Source organism: Rhipicephalus microplus, chromosome 4, assembly GCF_043290135.1.
Source record: "Rhipicephalus microplus isolate Deutch F79 chromosome 4, USDA_Rmic, whole genome shotgun sequence".
Classification (NCBI taxonomy): domain Eukaryota; kingdom Metazoa; phylum Arthropoda; class Arachnida; order Ixodida; family Ixodidae; genus Rhipicephalus; species Rhipicephalus microplus.
This window is the reverse complement of record NC_134703.1, coordinates 212923365-212945455: the sequence shown is the minus strand read 5'-3', so window position 1 is coordinate 212945455 and position 22091 is coordinate 212923365. Positions and strand designations below refer to the sequence as shown.

The following is a 22091-nucleotide window of genomic DNA, read 5'->3' as shown; positions in this document are numbered from 1 at the left end:
GGCTGCCCTGTTAAAGTTCCTGGAACACCAGATATTGAAGTTAGTCTCATCCAAATAGAAGCGGCAAACACGCGGCCCATCAGACTGCAGCCATTGGGCGTACAGCATGCGGCTGTGCTTGATATCGTCACAGTTGCGATCTGTGGGCCTCTGCGTCACTAGCTTCATCGAGTAGCAGTGGGCAGACAGCAAATGGTCGACTGTGCTTGCACTGATTGTTACTCCTGGCATTTCTTTCTCCAGGGCCTCCTTTATTTGCTTCAATGTAAATGTACAGTTTTCGTTGACAATTCTTCTCACAGTACTCACGACGTCATCTACAAATTTCCTTTTTGAACCCCCATCATGCTTTGATGTTTCTCTGTCGGTAGCGGCAATCGACGTTGCTGTTTTAATGTTGATGCCTAGAGTGTCGGCCAGTTGCTTTAAGTCACCGCCACGCCTGTAAACGTCCACAATCCTAGCCCTGTCGACCACCGATACTCCGCTGTTTTTTCGATGAGGTTCGTTGGGGGCTCTTAAAGTGTGGTCGTCGTTTGCGTCCAGCCATGAATTCAAGCAAAGCTCTCTCTTCGTCTGCAAATGTTTCCGTGTGAAAACACACGTTTCAAGTAAACACGTTTCAGCTACGCTAAGCGCCGTCTGTTACATGAAAACCGGAGTATCTACTTTGATGCTTTTATAACAACTTACTTCCACATGAACTTGAATAAATGCAAGTTTAGTATTTTTAAGTGGTTATTTCTGATTTCAAGAACGAATGAATATCATCTGTCGGTCACTGTTCTCCCTGGGCTGAGCAGACGACTGCGGTAGCCTCAGCGCATAAGTAGCCAAATGCCGTCTGCTCAGCAGACGACACAAATCTATGCATATGCGATGGTGTAGATGGTTAACCGGAATAAAGCAGTAGCAATGCAATAAAGGCTAACATGGAATCTATGAGCAAATACATTTAAGTACCCATAAATGCAATTACTACTGACTGTTTCTGTTATTTTGAAGCTATGACATCAAAATGTTAAGGGTAAGTCGCACTGCGCACTTCATTTCAAAAGCGCTACCGTGTATAGCCGAGGGAAAAGTTCTTGCTGTGACGGCATGTTTACGTTATTTTGACATTTATACAATGTATAGTGGCTAACTGTGGGTTTCTAGCGCATGGAATAAACTGACTGGCACCTGAATTAAAGTCATTGGCAATTGGATTAAATACGGTGGCACTTGGATTAAACTCAATGGCACGCGGCCTGAGTGAGTTGGCGCTTGGATTAAATATGTTGGCGCTTAGATTAAATGTTTGGCACATGGATTAAATACCTTGGCGCTCAGATTATTTCAATGGCGTGCAGATAATTTAGGCTTGCATTAAAGCGAGAGGGAAAACCTGTAGTAGCAGACCTAAGTAGAAGCGTTGGATGTATGTACAGATTATTTCCATATTACCCCTTTGGCTAAAGAAAGCATTATATTATACACTCTTCTACTCCAGGCTAAGTTTTGTGTCCTGTGTTGGGGAACAACGACAGACAGCACAGAACTATAAGACGTTACTCACGTTACAGAAAAAAGCACTACGACTAATCGAAGGATACTACGGTCACCCACAAAATTTTAGCACACGTCCGTTATTTTTTTAATATTTCTTATTACAAGAAAACCAAATATATTACTACAAGTTACTTTTGCGCATAAAAAATAACAAACTATACCCCATGTTTGATTCTTCTCGGTGTGTTGAGTACTCTCTCCGTACACCTGGGATAAGAACACCGAGAACCAGGACCACCTATGGTCAGCAACATACTATCAAATACCCAGTCTCCTCAACAAACTTGAAAATGTTGTTGACCTAAATGAAAAAAAATTCCAAAAATACATTCAAGGAAATTCTCCTTTAAAACTGCATTGAATATGTTTAATATAATATTTCAATTAGTTATTACTTTATGTGTACTAATTGTTAACTGTATAGTTTCAATGCTCTTGTTTGCTTTTGAAATTTATATGTCTGCAAATATGTATTTGATCTCACCTGTTTTATATATTGCAATAATGTTGTTTTTCTTTAATGGTGTTTTGTCTTTTGTTATGCATATTGCTCTGTTCTTTTTCACATTGTAGCATTCATTTGTCTGATTATAATTTGCTGATTGTTAGTCTTTGTGTAAAAAGTTGATTTTTATCTTGTGTTTAAGTTCTGCACCAGGCTGTATTTCATAGTGAAAGCCTCCGTCGGGCTTTATAGCCTTTTGCTTTTGCTTCGTTTTTTCTTTGTACAGGAAAAAGAAATAAACCGAAAACCTCAAACTTCCTATTCGAGGAATTAGAGGGTATTCAATAGGACGTAATAGGGCTCAGCAAAGTTAGGAGGACATGTGAAGCTTATACAGTGCTGAAGAACGGACACGTCCTATGCTACCGTGGACTAGTTCACAGAAAGGAATTAGGGGTGGTAGTTCCTATACACAAGACTATCGCTGGCAACACGAATATCGTATTCTTGCAAGCAAAGTGCGCATTAGCAAAAGTGTCCAGATTGGTCTCTTAAAGTTGGAAGCCACCACAGAACGTGGTGGCCTGTGGCAACGTGAATAGGAAGGTTATAAGGTGCAGGTGAAACTTCATCAGTGCCAAATTATTGCCAAGCACTCCTTCTGCCGCAGAATTTAATTTAGCTTTTTCAAAGCTCGACTTACCCTACTGCACTTCCTTGAAAGGGCACTGGAGGCACCCACATAGGGGCCAAATTACAATGCAAGAAATTCGAGTAAGGGATTACAGCTTTATTTCATTGCATTATACTTAAATTGCTTATATTGATTGTTTTTCTGGGGTACTACGACAATCACCTTTATTAATGAATTCTCGTTCTTGTTTTTTTTGTCTTTGTTGTCAGCCGCGTATCATCATTATAATTTTCTAACGTCATGTTTCGTTTCCTTAATTCAAATTATGCAGTGGCAGAAGCGACGTTACTACAGTCAAACTTGGGTATATTGAACTCGCCAAAAGCGTTTATTCGTTTGATATATGGCATAATTCAATATAGGCCCGCTATAGGATTCGATGATGCAGAGGCCCATCCAATAAGAAGGGTACCTTATTAGTATGGTGGCTTACTCGCATACCCTACTTTGAAACAATGTAGTCCTGGATTTTCTTCTGTTTTAATGACTTCGTTTCCTGCGAAAGCATGCACGCCTCCACATCGTCCAACGAGTCGGAGGCCATAACCTTCTATATTTACGGAATAGCGCCGGACAAGTGCACTAATCACTTTGGAGGCAACGGGCCATCGTGAAATTGCTCATTGCAGCCGCGTTGGCTTGTAGTGGCACGGCGTCTGCAACTTAGCCCTCATCTTGTAGCCGGCCCATGATGGCGACATCATCTTCAGCACTGAGGAACTCGTCGAATGTCAATAGCACTCCGCGACTCTGCCAGCTCGCTCCAAACTTTGGTGGAAACGCCTGCGGTGTCATGAGTGCTGTCACCGGAATTTTGGCTGTCATCACCAGGCATGCGGAAGCCGGCATGCCTAAAGCAGTTCTGGATTGTGTCTTTCGTGACGTCTGCCCACGATCTACTCAGCATAGAAAAAGCTCCGAGCAAATTCATCTTCAGCTCCGTGCCGACACGAAGGTTCTGACCGCCTCTCCACCAAGCGCTTCCGATAGCTAGCTTTCAGTGCGCGCATGACGACAGCGTGCCAAGTCTGGATGAGGACTCTAGAAAAAGAGGCAGCAGGAACACAAACATAAGGAAAAAAAATGGTGCTCATTTGTACCGCATCCACACTTTGGAGAAAGCACGACAGCCTCTGATTGGCTGTAAGTGCAGCGAGCAGGCCAAGATCTTTTTTTGCAGGGGGATGTTCGCCTGTGCACAGCCGGGTCTAAACCACTTTTTCTAGGGTGGCGCCCGCAATTTTCCCTGCTACAACGAGGGAAAACAAACTTGGTGGGTCATTTTCGAGGCACATAAAGTTTCATATATTGGTTGTCGTTGCTATTTTCATTCGATGTAACAGTCATGCTGTAAATTCTCTATGTAAATTAACTGTGTCTAAAAATTGTTCCCCTCATCGACACGGGAGCCGACTACTCGGTCATGAGCGGGTCATTCGCGTCCAAGCTAAAGAAATTTACGACCAGATGGGACGGTCCCCACATACGCACAGCAGGAGGCCACCTCGTGACCCCAAGTGGAATGTGCACATCGCGCGTCACCATAGACGGCACTACGTACCCTGCGGAGTTCGTCATTTTGCCTAACTGCTCCCGCGACGTAATTCTCGGAATGGACTTTTTGACGGACAATGGCGCAATAATTGATCTGCAGACCAGGTCGATAACGTTTTCTTCCGAACACTCCACGACGCCGCAGCCGAACCTCGGACACCGTGCTGCTGTAAGAATCGTCGACGATCACGTCACCCTGCCACCCCGCACAAGCTTGATGATCGCCGTCTATTGTGAAGGTCCTGCTCCTGACGTCGACGCTATCGTGGAGACTGACCAAAGGTTGCTTCTAGACCGCGGTGTGTCTGTCGCAAGAGGCATTGCGCGGTTTAAGCAACGAAGGCAGATCCCACGTTTTGGTCACCGATTTCACCGAGGAGTACCAGCATCTAAACAAGGGCACTGCAATTGCGTTCCTCGAAGAAACGCAAGAAGCGAGTCAAGTGATCGCGGTCCTGACCTTTGAACGCGCACGCGCAGATGCTTCCAGGCTGCCACATCCTTTCGACATTAACCCAGCGCTGTCGCAAGAAAATCGGGACAGATTACTGGAGTTGCTCCGTCGCTACAGCGAGTGTTTTTCCTCGAACTCGAAGTTACAGCAGACACCTTTGGCGAAGCACCGGATAATAACGGAAGAAGGAGCCCGACCTACCAGACAGTCACCGTACCGCGTTTCTTCACACGAGCGCGAAGCCATCCGGACTCAAGTAGATGACATGCTCAGCGACGACATAATACAGCCATCGAAAAGTCCGTGGGCTGCGCCCGTTGTACTCGTGAAGAAAAAAGATGGCACTTTAAGATTCTGCGTTGACTACCGGAGACTAAACAAAATCACCAAAAAGGACGTGTGCCCCCTGCCACGAATCGACGACGCCCTCGACCACCTCTGCCACGCCCAAGTATTTCTCATCCATGGATCTGAAGACCGGCCACTGGCGAATTGAAGTGGACGAGAGAGACCGAGAGAAGACTGCATTTATAACCCCAGATGGTCTATACGAGTTCAAGGTGATGCCGTTTGGGCTGTGCACAGCGCCCGCAACGTTTCAGAGAGTCATGGACACTGTGCTAGCAGGCCTGAAGTGGCACACTTGCCTCGTGTACCTCGACGACGTTGTCGTATTCGCCCGGACTTTCGACGAACACCTCACAAGGTTGGAATATGTACTCGAGGCCATTCGTACGTTGGGGTTAACGCTGAAGCCTGAGAAGTGCCGTTTCGCTTACGAGGAACTCAAGTTCTTGGGTCACATCGTGAACGCCATGGGAGTCCTATCTGACGCGGCAAAAACATCAGCCATTGCGAACTTCCCAAGGCCGAAAGATAAAAAGGGTGTGCAAAGGTTTCTCGGACTGTGCGCATACTACCGGCGCTTCGTCGCAAACTTCGCATGTATTGCAGAGCCACTCACGCGCCTGACGAAAGAAAGCACCCCTTTCAGCTGGGAAAACGACCAAAAAAAGGCATTCTGCGAGCTGCAACAACGCCTGCAAAACCCGCCCGTGCTCGCTCATTTCGACGAAAACGCCAAAACGGAAATGCACACCGACGCCAGTGATATCGGTTTGGGTGCCGTCCTCGTCCAAAAGCAAAGCGGTTACGAAAAGGTAATCGCCTATGCAAGCCGTGGTCTGTCGAAGGAGGAGAGAAACTACTCTGCCTCCGAGAAAGAGTGCCTGGCTATCATATGGGCCATTTCAAAATTTCGCCCATACGTCTATGGTAGACCATTTAAGGTTGTGTCAGATCATCATGCGCTGTGTTGGCTTGCCAATTTGAAGGACCCCTCTGGCCGTCTTGGGCGGTGGAGCTTGCGCCTGCAAGAGTTCGACGTTACAATATTCTACAAATCCGGCAGGAAACACTCCGACGCCGACTGCCTGTCCCGCGCCCCCGTCGACCCACCACCACAGGACTCCGATGAAGACAGCACATTCTTCGGAGTCGTGACAGAGAGCGACCTAGCCGCCCAGCAGCGTGCCGACCCTGACCTCCGCGCCATGATTGACTACCTCGAAGGACACAACGTCGCCGTGCCTAGGGCGTTCAAGCGCAACTTACCAGCGTTCAGCCTCAAAAACTCCATCCTAGAGAAGAAGAATTTCAACCCCGGAACGAGAACGAATTATCTACTTGTCATCCCCGCAGACCTTCGTGACGAAATTTTGGAAGCGTGCCACGACGACCGGTCTTCCGGACATCTCGGAACAGCTCGCACGATTACAAAAATTAAAGCGAAATACTTCTGGCCCTGCCTTACATCCGATGTCACCCACTACGTTCGGAGCTGCCGTGACTGCCAGCGACGAAAAACACCACCGACGAGACTCGCTGGACTTCTGCAGCCGATCACCGTCCCAACGAGGCCTTTCCAACAGATCGGAATGGACCTTCTGGGCCCGTTCCCTACATGCCAATCCGCGAACAAATGGATTGTCGTAGCAACAGACTACATGACGCGCTACGCAGAGACCACCGCTCTTCCGAGGGGAACTTCACAAGAAGTTGCAAAGTTCTTTATTAACCAAGTTGTGCTGCGACATGGAGCCACTGAGGTCCTAATCACAGACCGCGGAACGACCTTCACTGCGGAGCTCATGCAAGGAATCTTGCGCTACAGCAACACGGATCACCGAAGAATGACGGCGTACCACCCCCAAACGAACGGACTAACGGAACGGCTGAATAAGACAATCTCGGATATGCTGTCTATGTACCTCGACGTTGAACATAAACGTGGGACGAAGTCCTCCCGTACGTCACGTTTACGTACAACACGGCTATCCAAGAAACCACGCAGATGACACCGTTCGAGCTCGTCTACGGATGACGGCCGACTTCGATGCTCGACGCCATGCTTCCGCACGTAGAAGATGACGGCCTCAACGCCGACGTCCAAGGATACCTCCATTGTGCGGAGGAGGCCCGCCAGCTCGCTCGAGTTTGTATAACGGACCAGCAACTGGTGGATGCCGGACGCTACAATCTCTGATGCCGAGACGCCGAGTACCATCCTGGAGATCGTGTGTGGGTTTGGACTCCCATTCGACGACGTGGACTGAGTGAGAAACTTCTACGACGCTCTTTCGGACCCTACCGGATTCTACGACGTGTTGGCGAACTAACGTACGAAGTGATCCCCGATGGTGACTCCCATACATCACGACTACGCACGCGGCTCGAAGTCGTCCATGTGGTTCGCTTAAAACCTTTCTACAGACAATGACGAACTTTTATTTTAATTTGTTTGGACTGTCCCTTATGTTAGCATCGGGTCGATGCACTCTTAGAGGGGGGGTAATGCCGCGAACCATGCATTGGGTTTGTTTATTTGTGTTTTGCTTTTTCGGCCTAGCTGCACCGGCCTGTGCTATCACTGTTTTCACAGCGTTTCGAACAAACGCTATCACAGCGTTTCGAACAAACGCTATCGAACAGCGCTTCGAGCGTTCTGAACAAACAGCGTTTCAAACAAACGCTATCACAGCGTTCTCGATACAATTCGACTATTCGAGAAACGCTCGCGCCGAGGGATATAAATTTCCGCACAGCCGATGCCGCGACATTCGATCGCAAACGCTCACTAGCGTGCACGTCGTTTTGCCGACCGCTGCTTCGCCGCCTGTGTATTCTTTCAGTTGTTAGGGAGCACAAGTTCGCTCCAATAAACTTGTTTTCCTTATAGACAGCTGCGTCGTCCTTTGCTGCGTGACAATATACAGAATAATTTGATATAAACCAGTTCTATATAGTCGGGCTCACCTGTAATGTAGTGGTTTGCGGTTTGTTCGGACAGTGTAGCGCAAGCTCACCACTGTTTTGTTTCACTGCACATGTTTCGTGGAACTTTGGAATAACCCTTTTGAAGTCATTGCTGGAGCTCGCACATGATAAACACCCTTTTCCAGCGCAAATGTATTGTTTCTGTTTGTTAGTGTTGGCTTTCATTGCATGTCACGCGAATATGAAATTGTAAATTTTCCATCTCTGCTTCCGACAAAAACAGTGTTTTCTCGAACAGTGTGGCTTCATTTTCACACAAACTAAGCCACCCTGTTAGAACTCGTGCCAATACATTTATAACGCTTCGCCTCAGGACCACACGTCGGCAAACACACTCATGAGTCTACTCACTCGGACTCGCTCAGACTCGGATTGAGCCATGAGTCTGAGTGAGTCCGGGTGAGTAATTTTTTGGCAAGTTAGTCTGAGTGAGTCCTGTTCAAAAAACATTTTTTGAGCGTGAGTCTTAGTAAGTATAGCTCGAAAAAATGTTGGCAAGTCTGGGTGAGTCGAAAGCGCTACATATGTTTCTTGAGTGAGCATGAGTGAATTCCAACATTTTTTTTTTGACAATCCATGCTCCTGCATACAGGGTGGCAAGTATAATAATTAAGTTTCACGAAAGGTACAAGATGAAGCTGGTACAGGCCTACACGCCTACATCAAGCCATGATGATCATTTGGTTGAACGCTTTTGTCAAGACGTAAGTCACAGTGTACTATTATGATGGGCGACGTTAATACTTATGTAGGCAAGGAGCAGGGAGGGCAGAGACCATGCATTGGGGGAATATGGCATCGGTTCTAGAAATTCCAGAGGGAATTTATTAGTAGAGTTTGCAGAACGTTTTAATTTATGGGTCTTGAATACCTTCTTCATAAAACTGGCGAACCGTAAGTGGACCTGGCGAAGTCCTAACGACGAAACTAAATATGAAATAGACTTCATTATGTGTAGACACCCAGGTATTGTACAGGTTCTAAAAATGGTTGGCAAGATACAATGCAGTGACCATAAAATGGTAAGAACTTGTATGCACCTAGATTTAAAAATGCAAAGGCATGAACTGATACGCAAGAAGCCAATTATTGAGCTAGCGTTGATAGGGAAAGTACAGGAATTCAGAGTTTCACTTCAGAATAGATTCAACGCACTAGACGAGGTAACCGACGCTAGCATTGACAAAATGAACAATAGCTAGTTTTACTACTATCAAGTAGTGTGCAATGGAAGTCGGAGGTACAGTATCTGGCAAACTATCCGAGATGAAAAATGTCATTAAAAGATGACAGCACGAAATTGAATGCAACTGAGAAAATAGAGCTAGTGGAGCTTTCAAAATTAATCGATAGGCATAAGGTAGCCAGCATCCGAAGCTATAACATGGAGAGAATTAAGCAGGTTGTAAGAAGGGGCCAAAGCTTGAAAGCTGCAAAGGTAAACTTGTGCATAGGAACAAATCGGATGTATGCATTGAGGAACAAGGAACCAATATGGATCGGATAGTCGAGGTGGCAGAGGAGTTCCACAGAGAGCTATACAGAAGCCAAAACAACCAGGATGATATCGTGAGAAACAATAATAGTCTAGAGAAATTCGACATCTCACCAGTAACGACAGGGGAAGTAAAAAAAGCCCTAGAAGGAATGCAAGGAATGCAAAGAGGCAAAGCCGCTAGTGAGGATTAGGTAATAACAGACCTCCTGAAAAATGGCGACGGAATTGTTTTGGAAAATCGGCCACATTGTGTACGAAGTCTCTTGACGGGAAGAGTACCAGAATCTTGGAACAACACCATCATCTTAATCCATAAGAAATGAGATGACAAGAACTTGAAAAATTTACAGGCCAATCAGCTTACTGTCTGTATAAAAATAATAGCCAATAGAATTAAGGCGATATTAGAGTTCAGTCAACAAAAGGACCAATCAGGATTTCGTACCGGCTATTCCACAATAGGCCATATTCATACTATCAATCAGGTAATAACGACATGCCCTGAATGCAACTAACCCCTACACATAGCCTTCATAATTACGAGGAAGTGTTTGACTCAGTCGAGACATCAGTAGTAATGCAGGCACTACTGAATCAGGGCATCGAAGAACTTTACATAAACATATAGGAAAAAATCTATAGTAAATCCACAGCCACCTTAGTTCTGTATAAAAAAAGCGACAGAATCCCAATGAAGAAGGGTGAAAGGCAGAGAGACACGGTCTCTCCAATGCTATTCACCACGTGTTCAGGATAGGAGTTAATGGAGAGTACCTCATTAACCTGTGATTCGCTGATGACATTGCTTTGATGAGTAACTGAGAGGACGAATTACAGCTCTTACTCAACTGAATTACTCAACTGGACATCGAGAGCAGAAAAGTAGGTCTGAAATTTAACATGCACAAAACTAAGGTGCAACAGTCTCGGCATAAAACAGCACTTTGCGATAGGGGGAGAGGAGCTAAAAGTTGTAAAGGAATATGCCTACTTAGGACAGGTAGTAACCGCGCAGCGGAACTATAAGAGTGAAGTATGTAGAAGAATAAGGATGGGGTGAATCACATTTGGCAAGCATTCTCAAATCATGAATGGTAATCTGCCACTAACCCTCAAGAAGAAGGTATATAACAGCTGCATCTTGCTAGTACTTACTACGGAGTAGAAACCTGGAGGCTTGCAAAGAGGGTTCAGCTTAAATTGAGGACGATCATGGGAGAACCCTTTGCCCGGCAGGGGGCGTAGCCAGGCTGATAATGATGATGTTTCTTGAAGCTTTCGGACAGGACCGCTACAGCGGCAATTCGTGGCAACATGTCGACTGTCACATGAGAGAGAGGAACATCTGCTGTGTTGATTTCATTACGGCCGATAATAATGCCGACACTGCGGAAGCGTGCATGGATGAGCGCATTGTGAATAAAAAGTGCGTGGCAAGAGCGATTTGGAGGAATTGGATGATAATGACGAAACTTTGAGCCAGTGCTCACAAGCGTGCTTGTAGCAATAGGTTTACATAGCCTCAGGCAGCTTGTATATGTCATGGACCTCAGCGTAAAGCACGCTGCTGCCTAAGTAAGCTTGACACCACTCTTATGGCTTCTGTTCTTCAAAACACGTTCATTAAGAACTTTTTGTGGGAAAAAAAATTGCGTTCACTTGCAACTTTTTTAAAGCTGTTTTTCTTTACCACGAACTTCGGGATACAGTGAACGGAGGCCAATTCACGCTCAGGTTCGTGATAAGCAGGATCGACTGTATTTGTATTGTACATTACACCCATGTCCTTAGTGCAACGATTGATGAGGTTAGAAAGGCTCTACAAGGTATGTCCCATGGAATAGCAGCTGGAGATGATGGCTTAACTGCCTTTGTTTGTCAAAGATGGAGGAGATTTTAGATTTGAGAAGCTTGCAACATGGTAAAAATTATGCTTTGAAAATTGAAATGTACTACTGAGTTAGTTATATTACAAAGCATCGTTATTTTACCAATACAGAAAATAGGAGATGTGACAGGCTAATGAACCAATGAACCAGTGATCCTTTCTTCACTATTGTAAAAGTACTTGCAAAGATGATATAAGTCTTCTTTTCGTGCACTGGGCATTTTCTTTCTTTTTTTATTCAATATTGCAAACTTTCTTGAGCTAGAAGCATGATTAGAGGAAGAAAAAAACTAGAATAACAAGCAGATAAAATGAAAAAAATTTAAAATTCGAAAGTAAGACACACATGAGGAAATAGATTGGGCCAGTTTTTGCCATCTAAGAAGTGAAACGGCAGGTTAAAATCATTGTGAACAAACAGTGACCTGTTTCTCTGCATCAATGCACAAATGCAAAAAACGTTTAGCAACAGGCTGATGTTTCATCAGACGACCAACTCTTAAAGATATTTTCATTTGCTTTGTTGTGTGAGGTAATGAAAAATGAAATGGAACAGAGTATGTGCTATAAAAACAGGGTGCACATATATGTCATTCAGTGGACGCAGGGCCCATCTTCACCTTGTTTAACGGCAAGGCGCTCTTCGCATGTTCACGTACTGTGCACATACGGCCGTACGTGTTGACGTCTGGGGGCTGATAGAAGCAGCCATTCCGAGATAATTTCATTTGTTGTGTAGCTCAGATTGAATAAATTGGGATGGTAAAAAAATGTTTTTAGGAAACTGATTTCTATGTTATTAGATTTCTTTGCAGCCAAAGAAAAGCGGCTGATCGTTCTTTTGCTGCAGCTGCTGCTTATGACTGGCGCCTTGTTAATGTGCACTGTTCTTCATAGATGCGGTATGTGACCGCATCAGTGCTCATCAAAGAACACTCTTTTGTGCCATGCCATAATCAGACAATTTTCACCCTGTGTGCTTACAGGCACAGACTAACTTGCTTTGTGTACTCAACTGACATTGAAAAACTGTCTTGCTAGAACGGGTTGAAATCGTAAGGCATTGGCAGGCTCCAAAAGCAACAATGGGAATGCGAGTTTTCTTGGCATATCGTCTTATTCATGAGCACATGTACTGTGGGGGAACACGTGCGCCCATTCTTTCTTGCCCTTTTTACGGCAGTGCAATAGCTTATTTGTGGAAACACCTTCACGGCCAGCGCTTGTGATTCCCCCTTTCCCGGCGCGCGGAATGGGTTTTCTTTCCCTCAGCAAAAAAAGGTGTTATTTTCATCAGAGAGAGGGAAACTGGGTCAGAAGACAAAACTAGCGTGCAGACAGCCGCACACTCTCTCTGACACCGGTCTTGGAAGGAGGAGGTCGAACCCACAACCCCCTGCGAGCCGAGGACGTCAACAACGAAGGAGCAAGCACCTACTCTTGTTTCTGTACTATCGAGTCGCGACATTTGCGTGCTATTGCTAACGCCTTGCAATAAAGTGTTGTTTTGTTGACCTAGCCTGTCGCCTTATTCTCCCGAACTTGTGTAGTTGCAATGAGACTAGCTACGGATAGGGTACGTTAATCGTGCATGGCACGACTGTGTGCGGCTGAAACATTAGCTAGGCTTCTGCATCAGCCGTGCATAGGACGGACTCCCTACATCTGGCACCCAACGTGCGGCATGTGTCAACGAACACCTTGGCAGTGAAATAAGACGTGTTGTCTGTAATCAACTGCTCGGGGAATCTGAACCTGGTGAAAACCTCCAGCAACTTCTCTAAGATCAATCGAGCTGTCAACTTTCTAAGGGAAAAAAGTTCTATTCATTTAGTGAAGTGATCCGTTATCACAAGCAAGAACTTGTTTCTGTTAGGAATTGTGGGGTACGGGCCCATTACGTCACATGCCGCGATTCGCCAAAGAGTCTGACTGTTAATCGGTTGCATTATGCTGGTCTGCCTCGCGGCCCAATGCTTTGGCACACTCAAAATGAACAGGCGTAGCGAATCACATCCCTCTTCATACCTGCCCAGGTAGCGAGGCGACACAACTTAGCGTAAGTGTTAGAGTCGCTCGCATGCCCAGCAATGCACGAATCATGAAAGTAGCGAAGAAGTGCTCCTCTCAACGTGTGCGGTATCACAACTTTGAATGACTTGCTTGTGTCATTGTCGGATGGGATGTACCTCAGCAGAACGCTGTTAGAATCCAGCAGATATGATTCCAGCACGCTCACAGCACTACCAGCTGTTCCCCAGCGCTACGAACCGACAGGAGTGCCAGCTGCCCTCATGTGCTTTGGTGACTTCACTACCACCTGGCTCCCGGAGCCCGTCGAACACCTTTGATTAAAGTGATCTTTCTGCTGAGCTTTTAACAGTTTCCTTCTGCTGGAAACAATGCCTGAGGTAATGACAGCCTCTACGTGAATCACGCTCTTACCTCGAACTAACTTTTGCTCTGCTGTTTGCGTTAGTGCGAGTGCCTCGCTCTCAGTTCGTTCCGAATTAATCTTTTGACTTAATCTTTTGGCTCAACACGCCAGGCGGCCAATTGGTTCGTTCAAGCACCTCAATCTTGTGAGCGCCATGTGGTCAGTCTCAATCACAAAAGCAACTCTGACGATGTAAAAGTCAAACTTACGGAGAGCGAAAACTATCGCCAGGCGCTCTTACTCGATTACCGAGTAGTTCCTTTTTGCCGGCGTCAATGTACGGCTCGCGAACGCAATCGGTCAGAGGGAACCTTCATGCTCCTGAAGCAAAATCGCTCCTAAGCCCAGGTCGCTTGCATCTGTGTGAATCACAAACTCTCTGTTTAAATCGGATAGCTGCAGCTGAGGCGTGAATCGGGTAGCTGCAGCTGAGCCGTGTTGGTTAGCAACTTCGTGAGGTGACACAATGCGGCCTCTTGCACTCTGCTCCAAGTTCAACGCTCGTCATTTCTCAAGAGCTTCGTCAAAGACGCCTGCAATGCCGCACTGTCTGGAATGAATTGGCGATAAAAGTTTGCCATCCCCAGAAAGCGCCTCAGCTGACCGATATTGTTTGGCAATGGACAGCTATCGCTTCAAGCTTACCCTTATCTGGCGAAATGCGGCCCTCTTGAGGCGTAAATCCCAATAATGTTATTCGGGTCGCCGCTATATGAGCTTTGTTCAGGTTCAGATTGATGTCCGCAAACCTCAACCTTTCTAGAACGTCTCTCAAGTGGCGCAAGTGCTCTCCGAACATTTTCAAGTAAACCACTATGTTGCACGAGTGTAGTGATGCCTGCATAGAAATTCACGGGAGCGTGATGACGACTACCGACGAATGCGACGGCACGCCATCACGACAAACGCTAAACATCTTAATCTATCTAAATCATGTACTGCCTGCATGGCAGTACCTTAGGGGTATAGCGCTGTTACGGTTCATGTAAGCACAACGACCACGCCGTCCACTGCCGCGCCCTTGTGCGCCGGACTGCAAGTGCTTATCGCTCGTGGAAACAAATTAATGCAACTCGCCGCCGTTGCATTGGCTCGACAAAATAGTCTTCACAACTTTGCTTGGTCCCATACTGAGCGAGCACGAAAACAAAAAAAGTCTCTACGCAAGGGCTAATGCACGCGTGTACATTACAGGGCACGGCGCTCATGAAGTGAGCTTAGTAGGCGATGGACTGCAAGGAGAGTGCTTAGCTTCGCGTATGATGGTAGCACGTTTCATGTATAGCCACGCCAGTTTTCGCTAATGGATCGCTGTACAAACGTACGTGCACATGTCGAATTCACCCTGACGAGTCATTCGTCAGCATGTATACTCTCTTCATAGTTCCGGAATGATTTCATGGTAGCGATATGATTATGCGAATGAGCTGAAGTGTTTTTCCACTCAATGGCGAAAATTGAATAAGGTCATGCACTTTCAGTATTGCTACAATAGCGTCATCACATATAATTTTCCGTTGCTATCGGTGGTGCACGTAAGGTGACGGATGAATTAATGCATAGTTCTGCTGTGTTCCTGACAGCGCCTTTGAAAATTCCTCGTACACACATCGTGCTAGTGCGGCAACGCCTTCTTCAATCAACTCTCTGTTACACCGTTGCTGCGATCCCGCTCTTTTGCCAACGTCAGTTTATTGCTGTCGGCAGCCAGTGCGTGGAAGGGGGTCGCGATGCGGCAAAGTAGTGCCCTTGCCGCTGGGAGTTGTATCTTCATTAACAAAAAGGCATATTTGGGTCGTCTTTCTATCACAAATCACTAATGACTTATCGCACGTGCTTACTTCGTGTTATCGCTGCACGCCCGGCACACCTTAGCCGCGAACGTGCAGATATCAGCGCCAGAGACCTACATACTACATATACTCAAATCGGCCGAGTTGCTAATGTTCGCTGATGACACAGCTTTAATAGTTACCGCCGATAACATAGCCGATCTAGAATGTAGAGCTAATGAAGAACTAGAAAATATTTTTAAGTGGTTTACAGTGAACAAATTAACACTCAATGCAAAGAAAACCAAATACACCATTTTTCACTCCCGTTACCGAAATCTAAAGTGTGAGGCATTTCGACTTACAATGAACAACTGCCAACTTGAGCATGTAAATGAATTTAAATATCTCGGTGTAGTGTTCGACAGCCAATTACACTGAAAAAAACAAATTAACTCTGTTTGTACTAAGCTAGCATCTGGCTGCAGTATGCTACTGGCTGCTAGAAATTATTTTAGCAGAAATATTCTCAGAGTCCTTTATTTTTCGTTTGTTCATAGTCATCTATCATACTGCTTAGACTCATGGGGATGGACCTTTAAAACTTACCTTGATCCTATCCGGATATTACAAAAGCATGCACTTAGAATTATAGATTATGCGGCATATAATGAACCGAGCGAGTCTTTGTTTCACAAGTTGGATATTCTTCCTTTTGATTACATACGGCAGCATAAGAACGCAGTCACCATCAACAATGTTATTGCACACAGTGTACCTTTCGATGTATCTATCTTTTCTTCCTCGTCCCGCGTCACTAGATACACGAAATTGTGGAATTTTAATCTTCCACCCACTAAAAACGTGTATAATGAACGCTTACTACAGTTCGTAGGAGCTAAAGTGTAGAATAACATACCACTTCAGATTAAAGATTCTAGGGTTTTCTCGAGCGCATTCAAAAAATATTTGGTACCTGTAGATCAATAGTAATGACCATGTACTAAGCCTTACACATAGTTTGATGTTTTGTCTATACTTGATTATTTCATTATTTATGAACAAAGTGCAACAATGTGTATCTTCTTGTATTTTTGTTCGTTTGTTGAAAAATCAATGTTTTTTAATGTTTTGATTTTTTTCTTATATACAAATTGTATTCTGCTTGTATACTTTCTCCCGTTAGACCCCTTACTAGCCTATGGCTATGGGTCTAATCAGTGTTGTGCATTTCTTGAATTGTGGTCATAACAACCTCAATAAAATGAAAAAAAAAACAAAAAAAAACGCAGCATTCTAGATCGGAAAAGGGCGAGCGGCTGTCCTCGAGAAGACAACAGAAGCAAGCGAGATAACGAGCACTGTTGTGTAGTTGAAAAACGCCCTAAGTGCTCCTATTTCCCTTATTGGCTTGACCGGTAAGAACAGGGGAGAAAAATTAAAAATAAAACTTTAAATTGGGGTTTTTAGAGTCAAAACTGATAGTGTGGGAACCTGGATGAATTGCGACCACCTAGGGTGCTTTAATAATTGCTTTTAAGTACACGGGCGTTAACTGTTACACAACCAAATCAGCTGCCTCATGCTCACTAGTCATCGTGGCAAGTTTGAACGATTTTCCCTTTTTCTTTTTAAATAAAAGAAAGATACAAAAAATTTGTTCAACAAGTGGGTGGAACGCAAGACATCACAGTCACAAGCCGCAGTCGTATTACAGTCCTACGCTTTCTGAGAAGTTCAAAAGGTGACATTTTTTTAATTTTTGTGCACAATAACTGACTATAATAACAATGATATTGTTTCCAACATAAATATATGATTGAGTAAAAGAATTCTGGTAAAAAAAAATTGCACCTCTTCATTATTCGATATGTATTTGAAGTTATGTATTTATATTCGATTCGTATTCGAAAGTCTTGATATTCGCACACCCCTACATATTGCCCATCAAAAGTGCTGTAGGTCTCGGGTGCTCTGTTTTTTTTTTCTCTTTAAAATTTGGCTGACAGTTATGACAACAACTGCAGTGATGGAAGTGTTGCTCCAATCACTCCAAGTTGCTCTAAAAGAGAAATGCAGCTCTATGCTGCTATGAACAGTAATTTTTGTTAGTAATTGTCCCAAACTTGCTCCTAAATGACATTGGGAGAGTAAGAACTAAAACCTAATAAGAACTAAACAACTAAAACTGTCTAACCAATTCATAAGTCCCAAGAAACTGAAAAAAAAATGTAAGTACTATCACCCCATTGGGACAAGTGTGCAGCACATATTTTCTTTGATCTTCTTTTGCAACTTAAGCTCGCATATAAGCATACAGCTCATCTGGCTATTTTCTTTCTCAGCTAGACATGCAGGCACTTGGGGTGAAATATTGAACTGAGCAGGATTGCTTTTATCTCATACTGAATATGTATACTGCTTGTTTTGCAATGGTTATATGGGACTGTGGTTACTTTTAAAATTTGGTGCTCAGCTTTATCGGCTTGATTAGATTTTTGCCACAAGTATTAACATTTCAAATATATGACTCATTTCACAGTACATTTTTGACAACCAGTTATCTTTTTGCTTGCTTCATGAAATTTACATCTATTATTGTGTGTTAAATATATCATAATCACTATTGATGTTTACGAGATGCTGTGCACGGCAGATTTTGTATCTGCTCCTAAAAGATGACCAGCTCCAACAAACTAACTTTTTTCCACACCTAAAATACTTATGGCTGCCCCAAAGTATGCTCCGAAAAATAAAAAGTTGCTTTCATCTCTGCAACTGGTAGGGTTGAAGTTTCAGTAAGGCGTTCTAAAGTCTCTCTTTGTGTTTCTTGAAATCAAGCTGCATATGGACCTAGCTGTCAAAGCGCGTTGTGTGTGGTGTGCCCTTATGTGACTCATCCGATTCCCCGGGGTGCGGAACAACCACGAGTCCCTGGTTTGCATTGTTGTTAATGTATAAAAAATTATAATGTAATGCTTCAGTTGATCTACCACTTGTGGTAAGGTGTTCTGTTTTGCCCACTTTTTTGCCTCATCATCTGTGATGAGAACTATTATTTATTAGCCCTTCATGCTAGTCTATGCTGCTGCAAGTTACACACTTGGTGGTCCTGCTATTATGGCCTTTCTTTTTGTGTGCTGTTACAAGAGGTGTGACCTTTTCCCAATGCAGGGCAGATGCTCTCCAGAAGAACCAGGACCTGGAGTTTGAACGCAACAAAGAACGCTTCCGTTTCCTTAAGGTATCTTGATTTCTTTCTCTTGTTCGGTAATGTTTGACTTGGCAGGCTTACCTGAACATCGTTTTCAGTGCCTCAATGCGACGTCCCATATTTCTAGAAGAACATTAGTCACAGGGGGCAGGACATAGAAGTTAGTTCGCAGGAAGTGATCAGAGGATGCAGTGGTTTCTTTGGTATTAGGTAGGCAGTAAAATAAAGTGGCAGTGATATGCTTGCTGTAAGCATTTGTGAATGTGGAACTATACCAAGGACATTCTGCCAAATGAATGTTTCAGACTCTCCATAATAATGAGTTGGCTAGAATACTTGGGTTGGCTACACGAGTCTTGCAGTGCATTGATCCAGCTCGCAAGAGACACCCGTTAGCTGACCTCTCTTACGCAGTCCGCCTCAACGAGAGCGCTGTCTGTGTCCCACAAGAATGCGGGAACTCTTCCAAGTGCGCTTTAAGGAATGCGCAACGGTGCGCCAGTCATTCGCGGTCCGCGTCGCACACGAACGCTGTGACACGCAGTCGGCGTTTCAGATGCACGTGCATGAACCGTAGGTATAGAAGGAGTGCATCGAGAGTGCGCTGGGGCTCTCTCTCTGGCCTTTGCTGGCCCTCTCGTGTGCCATGTAAAGGCGAGTCTGCTCGCCTAGCTTGGCAAGTATTGTAAATATGTGAATTGATTGTCTGTCCTTTGTGTGAGCAAGAAGCCTTGCAAGAGCCCTCCTGTCCCGGAACCTGGGTGTCCGCCTGAGCCCAACTCCTCGGTCACATCATGATGCACTTACATCATTGAGCTCACATTAAGATGCATTTGACAAAGGACTTTTTTTACTCGCGTAACTGTATGAAAAATTTAAGGTGTGATCGTTAGTCGGCCAGGCGTCTTAAAAAGCCCTAGTTGCAGGCCAAAATTTTCTCAATGGCCAGCATGAGCCTTATTGAAAAACCTCTCTGAAGCGACATACTTTTGCCCTAAAAGCACATCTTCACTTCCACGCAAAGAATACTCAAAAATCATGAAAATTTGTGGGGTAGGGGTGTGTCTGCAGTATTCAATGCCTTTATCTATGCTGCCTTTGCTCTACACCGTATCAGAGTAGTATAATTACAGCTGCATTGCCCAGCAAGGTCATTTAATTAATGCAGACATGCATTGGTAGATGGCTACTATGACATACAGACACTTATAGATGGATAATTTGGTAACTATGGGACCAGTGGCGAACCGGTGCTTGTTTTAACATTTTGGAAACAAAGCACTGCGCATTAATGACAACCAATAGGCAATGAGCCAAGTGCAACATTTATCTGCTGATAAGTGGAGACAGAGAAAAAGCTCTTATTGTGAGGCAAGCCGAGGATTGCATCACACTGAAGAGAAGTCAAACAGATTGCGCAATCCCACACCAGTTTGGCAATTAAGCAACAGCACTGCAAAGCACTGTCTCATCGAGTCATGCACCGTGCAAAGGTTGCGTAGAGGAGAGAATTAAGTATGTGTCTGTGTTCGTTTTGCATATCTAAAAAAACTAACACGTTCTTGCTGATTGTTTTGCGGTACAGTGTATATGGTGTCACTACAGTCGAACCCCGCTACAACGAAACTGACGGGGTGCAGAAAAAATTTCGTTGAAGTGAAAATTTCACTGTAGTAAAATCTAAAAACGTATCGCTGATCTGAGCTACAAAAACAAAGAAACATTTGTTCTCAAAATTAAAAAATGTCTGCTGCTTCCTATTCTTTCCCAGCTGCGTCACGACGTGTTTCTCACCCTTGTATAGCTTGGCCATGGTTAAAAGCACGCTGAAGGAACGCCTAAAACCGCCTTCGTGAACGAACTAAACAGTTGGTGAACGAACCAACATGCCGAGATGGAGGCAGGGTATCGTGAAGCCACGACTTTTGGATTATTTATTCTATGCCATTCTTATTATCCATCACTCGTAGCTAGCTGATTTTGTTGATAATGCTAGTTACCACACTAGCCAAGTGTTAAAAAGGCATTGTTCGGTTGCACCCAGCAGCTGTATTTAGCTGCATGAAGGGAACCATGAACTGAGCGAGTCACAGCGACTGAGCTGCAGCTTCACATCGTCTGCACCTCAAAAAGGAGGTTGTGCTCAAAAGCAAGTCAGTGGCAGAGCAGGGCAGTCTCATTGCCATCGCTATCGAGTAATGGCGGCACCCATGCATAGCAGCAGTTTTTGGTGGTGCCAACGCGTGTTTTAGACTTCGTTGACGCGTTTTCAGGCTCTGAAAATCCATCAAAATGTTAAAGATTGGGTTTACTGCATAGCAATATCTGAGCCTGGAATTCCATCGAAAAATTTTGTTGAAGCGGAACGTTCGAAGAAAAAGTATTTGTTGTGGCGACAATATTTATGCATTGACTCCTATGGACTGATGACGGGAAATTGTGAATTTTTTGTTGCAGCGGAAATTTCGTTGAAGCGGCGTTCGTTGTAGCGGAGTTAGACTGTATTTAGAAATGATGCAGGATAGTGTTGTGCGGCACGATCCTGCATCATTCGAGAAGCCCAAATGGTGGAGCGACCTGCTACTTCTCCATGCAGCCTCTCATTGCCGCCACTTCCATTGAGCTTCGCCTGTATTGCTGTTTAAGCAGGTTTGTTTGAGCTGATAGTGCATGTTACGTGTTGCAAAAAGAGGTCAAATTTCGAACTGAAGGCCGCTTGCCCTTCGTCTTGCAGATACATACTTTAAGACAAAGTAAAATCAAGTTTCTGGTGGGCCACGTCAGCTCGTAACCTGGTGTGCCACGAAATGGCAATAGGCCTAATCTTTGAGGCCTTGACTATGCCATCAATATGTTCATGCGATCATGAAGAGGGGCCACATTGGCTGTAGCAGGCAGCAGGGATGGGGAATTTCAAGAAAGCTGAGATCTCTGACAAAGACTCATCGAGGCCAATCGTGAACTTTGACGAGAAACCCATCAGGGTGTCCAAGTACGTTTGGTTGAAGCTTCTGCAACACTCAAGTTAGAGTTTCCTGACTTTACTTAAAGTAGTTGTGTGGCTTGTGTGTAGCTTGTTTTGTGCCTTTGTCAATTAAATGTTTTATGTTGTCTATGGAGTTTTTGTCTCATTCCATCATCCGTAACCTCGGGAATCCGTGACAGTCATCCTACTCGTTTTTCGCCGAAGTTGGGATGCAAACGTGTCTTCTACCTGTACCAAGATTTCATTCAATTTATCCAAAAAC

At 44.7% G+C, this 22091-nt stretch overlaps 1 protein-coding gene across 2 annotated transcripts in view; it reads left to right on the top strand.

Moving 5' to 3' along the window:
* The window catches only part of LOC119172490 (cytoplasmic aconitate hydratase), a 609523-nt gene that overhangs the window by 189411 nt on the left and 398021 nt on the right, over positions 1 to 22091 (top strand). For both annotated transcript variants that reach the window (XM_037423609.2, XM_037423610.2), the window contains one exon: positions 18804 to 18873. In XM_037423609.2, the coding sequence (XP_037279506.2) occupies positions 18804 to 18873 (70 nt within the window). The remainder of the gene's footprint in view (positions 1 to 18803; positions 18874 to 22091) is intronic.